The sequence below is a fragment of the Berghia stephanieae genome, chromosome 2 (assembly GCF_034508935.2).
Source record: "Berghia stephanieae isolate SIO BIC M18660-M18661 chromosome 2, UCSD_Bste_1.3, whole genome shotgun sequence".
In the NCBI taxonomy this organism is placed as follows: Eukaryota; Metazoa; Mollusca; class Gastropoda; order Nudibranchia; family Aeolidiidae; genus Berghia; species Berghia stephanieae.
The window spans coordinates 21,842,880-21,850,379 of NC_088361.1; the positions used below are offsets into that span (position 1 = coordinate 21,842,880).

General features: G+C 33.7%; 2 protein-coding genes across 2 annotated transcripts in view; both read right to left on the reverse strand.

The window, feature by feature from the left end:
• The window catches only part of LOC144964491 (uncharacterized), a 7,764-nt gene extending 664 nt beyond the window's left edge, over positions 1–7,100 (reverse strand). Inside the window, exons 1-3 of the mRNA XM_078898860.1 lie at positions 6,640–7,100; positions 2,988–3,268; positions 1–8 (exon numbers count right to left, since the gene is read on the reverse strand). The exon at positions 1–8 is cut by the window's left edge and continues 664 nt beyond it. Coding sequence (XP_078754986.1) covers positions 1–8; positions 2,988–3,243 — 264 coding nt within the window. The 5' untranslated portion in view covers positions 3,244–3,268; positions 6,640–7,100. The remainder of the gene's footprint in view (positions 9–2,987; positions 3,269–6,639) is intronic.
• A 79-nt stretch (positions 7,101–7,179) lies between these two features.
• The window catches only part of LOC144964490 (uncharacterized), a 6,285-nt gene continuing 5,964 nt past the window's right edge, over positions 7,180–7,500 (reverse strand). Inside the window, exon 4 of the mRNA XM_078898859.1 lies at positions 7,180–7,500. This exon is cut by the window's right edge and continues 366 nt beyond it. The gene's annotated coding sequence lies outside the window, so the exon portion shown is untranslated.

Here is a 7,500-nt window from a genome sequence, read left to right on the forward strand (position 1 = left end):
GGAATTTTCTGAAAGAGAAAGTTTTTTTACAAATATTTTTTTAAAAACTTTTTTCTCCAATCTTTGTATATTTTTGGAATTATATTTATATTTCTAATTGTTAGACCACGAATAAAACGCATCACGTCAATTTTACGTTATTTCTCGTCCTACATATTTTAAAAAATTGGGATTTTATGTAGTGCAATATCCACTAAACGTGCTCAAAGCGCTTTACAATGAGTCCCTGGCCAACAGCAACACTTGACATGTAGGACGGGACATGACGTAAAATTGGTGATGCGTTTTACACGGGGTCTAACAATTAGAAATATAAATCAAAGTCCAAAAATAAACAAAGATTGAAGAAAAAGGTTTTGTAACGAAAAATGCAAAGGCATTGAAAACTCAATCTGGCCATTATTCGGCAAAAATACAGGCAATTGGAAAGGAATTGACCTCAGCTCTAATCTTTGTTAATACTTTATTTACTGGTCAAGAAAATAGACCCAATGTCTTTGTCTTGATTTCCAAATCAGATTTTCAGATTTGTCTGTGTTCAATGTCAAGGTCACTTGTCAAGACTGGGAAAACCGTGTTTGGATAAACAGAAATTCGAAATCCAGACATTGACGCTTGAATTTTATGACGATTATGGTGATGATGATGATGATGATGATGATGATGATGATGATGATGGTGATGATGATGATGATGATGATGATGATGATGATGATGATGATGATGATGATGGTGATGGTGATGATGGTGATGATGATGATGATGATGAGGATGATGATGATGATGATGATGATGATGATGATGATGATGTTGATAATGATAATGATAATGATGATGATGACGATGATGATGATGATGATGATGATGATGATGATGATGATGATGATGATGATGATAATGATGATGATGATGATGATGATGATGATGATGATGATGATGATGATGATGATGATGATGATGATAATAATGTAATAATAATAAAAATAATAATAATAATAATAATAATAATAATAATAATAATAATAATAATATCATTATTATTATTATTATTATTATTATTATTATTATTATTATTATTATTATTATTATTATTATTATTATTATTGTTAATGTTATTATTATTGGGAGGGGGCGCAAAGTGGCGGAGTGGTTAAGGCATTGCACTGTGATCAGGATGACCCCGGGTTCGAGCCCCGCTTCAGGCACTTTCGTTTTTTTTTTCCTTGAGCAAGATTATTAACCCCCAATTTGCTCACTTGGACAACATGGGTGATTCCTGTTGACATCAGACATCTTGTCTGATGAGTTATCTATATCCCTTCGTGGAATGCCCAGGCGACGATATCTTATGATATCGTGGCGCAAAAGGCATAATTTTATTATTATTATTATCATTATTATTATTATTATTATTATATTATATTATATTATTATTATTATTATTATATATTATTATTATTATTATTATTATTATTATTATTATTATTATTATTATTATTATTATTATATTTATTATTATTCATTATATTATTATCATTCATCATATCTCATCATCATCATATCATCATCATCATATCATCATCATCATCTCATCATCATCATCATCATCATCATCATCATCATCATATCATCATATCATCATCATCATCATCATCATCATCATCATCATATTATTATTATATATATTCATCATCATATCATATATATATTATTATTATTATTATTATTATTATTATTATTATTATTATTATTATTATTATTATTATTATTATTATTATTATTATTATTATTATTATTATTATTATTATTATTATTATTATTATTATTTATTATTATTATTATTATTATTATATTATTATTATTATTATTATTATTATTATTATTATTATTATTTATTATTATTATTATTATTATATATTATTATTATTATTATTATTATTATTATTATTATTATTATTATTAATTATTATTATTATTATTATTATTATTATTATTTATTATTATTATTATTATTATTATTATTATTATTATTATTATTATTATTATTATTATTATTATTATTACTATCATTATTATTATTATGGCCAGCAAACTCGTCCTTCAGATATCGGTCGAATTAAACGACCGCCATCTTGGCAAAAACTCTCAAAGGAGAGGAGGTCCCATGTTTGAGAGTTGTTTTTTTCCTCAAAAAAAATGAGGGTCATCTAAATTGATCTAAATTGGGACGAGTTTTCTGACCAAAGTTTTTGAATACGTATCTTTCCAGAGTAAAACAGTTAACTGGTTTAACCCTCTCCATATCAACTGAAGGAAAATCGTCACATAATTTGTTACAATACAAATAACAGTGTTCTTATTCAGATCTGTTTTATAATAATAATAATAATAATAATAATAATAATAATAATAATAATAATAATAATAATAATAATAATAATAATATAATAATAATAATAATAATAATAATACAGCGCTCATTCTCGTATAAAACACAAGCTCTGGGCACTTTACAATATAAATTATCAATTTTGAGTGAAAAAAAAACAAAAACAAAAAAAACAACAAAAAAAAAAAAAAAGAAAAAACAAAAAAACAAACAAAAACAAATACAGTAAAGATGTGTCTTGAGATTCTTTTTAAAGGCAGGTAAAGACTTACACTATCTCAGACCACGTGGTAGTTCATTCCAAATCTTGGGGCCGAAACAAGCTAACGATCTATCACCAAATTTTGTTCTTGATCTTTTTTCCGAAATTTTCGTTTGGTCATTACATGATCTTAAAGTGTAATTTTCAAATTTACACATGACCATATAAATCATAAATTTTGTTAGGCTTATAAAAACAACAACAAAATTTTGTATAACATGTTATTATTGCTTTATTTGAGTTTACCGATTTCATTTGTGTGTTGGATTGACATTTCAGTAAAAACTTTGAACATTTTCGGTACGGAAAGAGTTAACGTAAAGTACTCGGACTTACCTCCCTCTACCGGAAATTGGTGACAGTTAACTGGTATCGATTCCGCATGTGATGGGCGTTTTATCCCTCGTTGTAGTTGTTCTTGATGCTGTTCGAGTAGAAGTTCCTGCTTGTGGTGTTGTTCAATCTGATGTTTTATCGCTTGCTCCTGCTGATATATCTGATGTCCCACGTAGGGAGACGGGGGGATGGCCGGTGCTTTGATGATTCGTCCGCCGCATCGCCACCAATCAAATGCTAGTGGGATTTGTTCCATGATGTTTTATTTTAATATACGGGTTCTGACGGAGGAAGAAATACGACATTGTGAAACGTTTTATGTAAAAAAAAAAAATAAATAAATAAAAATAAAATTCCCTTTATTTATCCCCAAGGGGAAATTTGTCTTTAGGGTCTATCCCAAGGGAAGGCTGGAATGGCCCAGGCGTCAGCCGCAGTGCAGCGCCGCAAAGTGAGCTAGAATGAGGTGACTTGCTCAAGGCCACACAACGAGGCGGATAGTCTTTTGGGTACGAAGCAAAGACCGTACCGCTGAGCCACGGTGCCCCCTGTATTGTAAACAATTGAAATATATTTATTTGGTCATTAGATGTGTATAATTATTTAAAAGATGATTTTTGAGGGGGGGGGGGGTTGGTTTAATTTTTAGATGTGTATTGTAGAAAATTGAAATGCATTGGATCAATAGCTGTGTATATTTATTTTTAAAATTGTCATATTTTAATTTGTTTGCTTATTTTCACGTTTATGGTGTCCACTTGTATTGTAAATAATTGAAATACATTGGATCAATAGCTGTGTATATTGATTTAAAACATTGTCATATTATTTTGAGGTGTTTTTTTTTTGTTTTGTTTTGTTTTGTTTTGTTATATATTATTATTATAAATAAATAGTGATTATGACCTGGAAGGCCGATGAGTAAGGATAGCTTCAATCTCAGTCAGTCCATTGGCAAGAAAAAGTGATAAGGGGAAATAACTCATGAAATAGAAATTGAGGATTGTTTCAGTAACAAGTTATGTCCCTGGAAACAACAGTTGGCTCATAGAAGTATGTATAATCAATGAGCTCTCCATGTCCCGTCATCACTATGCCATTGAGCTCAAACCAGATACAAGATAAATTACAGATTGATTTGCATAGATTACGACCAAAATTTCTGTTTTTATTTTCTTTTTAGCGCGTCATGATGTCGCCTTCTAGGTGCATCAATGAATCTAGATAATTCGTCAAACCAACGTTTGTGTCAATTGGAATCAACCGCGTTACACGCAAGCCTTGTTGAATTGAGCAAATTGAGGAGTGACAATCTTTCTCAAAGAAAAAAAAATCAAAAGTGCTTGTGGCCAGACATAAATCCGGAACCATAAATTACTGTAAAACCACTGGGCAAATAGAAATGGAATTTGAATTTGGTACATGCAAAAACGACTACCCAGATTATATAACATATGATAAAATAAATAAATAAAATAAAAATTTCATTGATTCATCCCATAGCGGAAATTTGTCTTTAGGGTCTATTCCAAGGGAAGACTGGAATAATCCCAGGCGTCAGCCGCAATACAGCGCCCCAAATTGAGCTAGGGCGAGGTGACTTGCTCAAGGCCACACAGCGAAGCGGCGGGTGATCGAACTCGGTACCTTTCGGGTATGAAGCAAAGACGGTACCGCTGTGCCACGCTGCCCTTATCAACCAAGAAACCCACATAACACTCGCCCGAGTTCTATTGAAAGAAAATAAAACGAACAAAAAGTTAATAGGACTCTGAACTGATGGAGTAATGGGTTTTATGAATTATTTAAAGTGGCCTGGTCACAAAGGATGTACAGTCCAACACCAATGAGAAAAGCTGAGAACAGATCTGGATAGAGGGCCTTTTACTGTCAGGTCATCTCTCATGTCTCCTCTACGACTACCTCGTTCAGGAAAATGAGGTGAGGTAAGGTGAGTCATAAAGGTACAGGAAAACATAATCATGGGGGAATCTAGCATTTAAAATTTAGTGGCCCTAATTTTTATCAAAATTGGTGTAAAATACCCAATATGTTTAGATTTTTGTTGAAATAAAACTTGATTTCACCTTAGCTACGATTTTATCCATGTCTTATTGGTAAAATCAAATTGGAAAACCTCGAATAGAGTATCATTTTATGGTAGAATTAGAACCGATAATGTAATATCGAGTAGAAGGGAACCAGGGGGAAATAAAGTCAACATCTTTGGTTTGTGTTACAGAAGGGATTGATAATTTTATTTTTGAGTATGCATGTGATGTGCAAGTAGCTGTTGTGATGAGAATCTAACTGTAAGCTTATTTTAAACAATTTGTAATATTTATGTATGTCTCGTTTTTAAATGCGATTTTCTGCGTTTATAAATAGTTGACCTTTCCCCCCCCCCCCCTTCTCTCTCTCTCTCTCTCTCTCTCTCTCTCTCTCTCTCTCTCTCCCCTCTCTCTCTCTCTATCTCTCTCCCCCCTCTCTCTCTCTCTCCCTCTCTCTCTCTCTCTCTCTCTCTCTCTCTCTATCTATCTATCTATCTATCTATCTCTCCCCCCCCTCTCTCTCTCTTTCTCCCCCTCTCTCTCTCTCTCTCCCCTCTCTCTCTCTCTCTCTCCCCCCTCTCTCTCTCTCCCCCTCTCTCTCTCTCCCTCTCTCTCTATCTCTCTCTCTCTCTATCTATCTATCTATCTATCTATCTATCTCTCCCCCCCTCTCTCTCTCTTTCTCCCTCTCTCTCTCTCTCTCTCTCTCTTCCCTCTCTCTCTCTCTCTCCCCCCTCTCTCTCTCTCCCCCTCTCTCTCTCTCTCCCTCTCTCTCTATCTCTCTCTCTCTCTCGCTTTCTCTTCAAATGTAAATAACGCCGGCCCTAATTAAAATACTTACAAAATTCAAACTGCAATTTGTCCAAACATGGTGCTTCTATTTGAATATCTAATAATATTTAATTCGAAATTTGTCGACATCCGACGGGTTTAGCCAGATCACCACACAAATATTCCAGCAGATTGACGTTAATTGTAAGGGATTAGTACTTCACGCACACGACTATGCGTTCGTTTAAACTAATTGTTGTGCCAATCAGAGCCAAGTAACTGTAATTTGACCCCCATCATTAAGCTTCTTTCACAACCAGGGTCTTCTCATTCTCTCTCGATTGCCTTCGCTAAATTTCAATAGAACGGGGGACGGGGGAGGAAGGGGGGGGGGGGTCGAAATTTTAAAAAGTGTGGGGCGGGGGAGGGGAAGGGGGGGGGGGCGATTTGACCAAAGAAGGGGGGCGGTGCAAATGGTATTGCTGTAGCTCAGGTTTTTTATTTATAATTAGATCTTCTAGTATCACTTGTACTTTTCTGGGTTCACAAGTGTAAAAGGCTCATCATAAAGCAATAGATAAATACGTAGGATGATATGTCAACAATCACCTTATAAAGACTTTGTCCTATAAACTATCGATTTTGTCTTGATAGAAGCGTATTAGAGGCCGGAATTATGGATTACGATGAGAAAATCCTATTGAATTTGATCTGGGTGTTTCTTTACGGTAACCAACAACTCTTAAGCCTTCAACAACACAACAACAAGAATGACAAAATCTTTTCGTCGGAATTAATTCAAATCATAATTGGTTAAGATCACTACCTACCTTTCCTCGTCCAATGTTGATGATGCTGCTAATAAGATGTCTTTAAGGCCTGTATTTGGTAAATATGTCGTCACTGACTGTGATGATGTTGATGATGACAAGGCAGATTGCCACAGCAGATGAGATGAACGTTGATTGACTTTGACGTGAAATTAGGCAAATCAAGGAAGGAATTCACTATGGTGCGAAATTAATTCTAAATAATACCCGCTTAGAAGATGATGATATCGTACCATGAATCTTCTTAGAAAAAGACGTGCAAATTTTAAAGTAACAAAACCCGAAACTAAATTCGCGTGTATCCGGATTAATTCCATAAGCTATCATTTTCCACCTATGCCAGAACAGTTAAAATGGCACATTTGTCTTTACTTACGGCCCTATCGTCCATGACCTTTTTCCTTTCATTGTCGTTCATTCATCTGAGACCTGCTCCTTTGTAGTAATAGTATTAGAAAGACCAATGTAATTCACCGTCTATTTATAAGAGATGATTGACTCTGAAAAAAATGAGAGCAATCTGTTTCTGTTTCGGAGAAGTTGACTGGTTGTCCGATTTGTTTCAGAGAAGGACGAAGCGTTTCTGTTTCACAAATGATAATAATATCTGGTCGGGTTTCAGATCAACGCGACTTTTTTCTATTTTTGGGTGCGTATTGATATCCACATTGCAGATGAACGCAATTTAATCGTCTCAGAGATGCTGATCAGTTGCCCAGATAAAAATAAACGCAATTTAGTTCTTTTTCAGAGATGTTGACTGGGTACATATTATCGATGAACGCAATTTAGTTCCTTTTCAAAGATGTTGAGTGGTTATATAAATTATAGATGAACGTAATTTAGTTCTTTTTCAGAGAT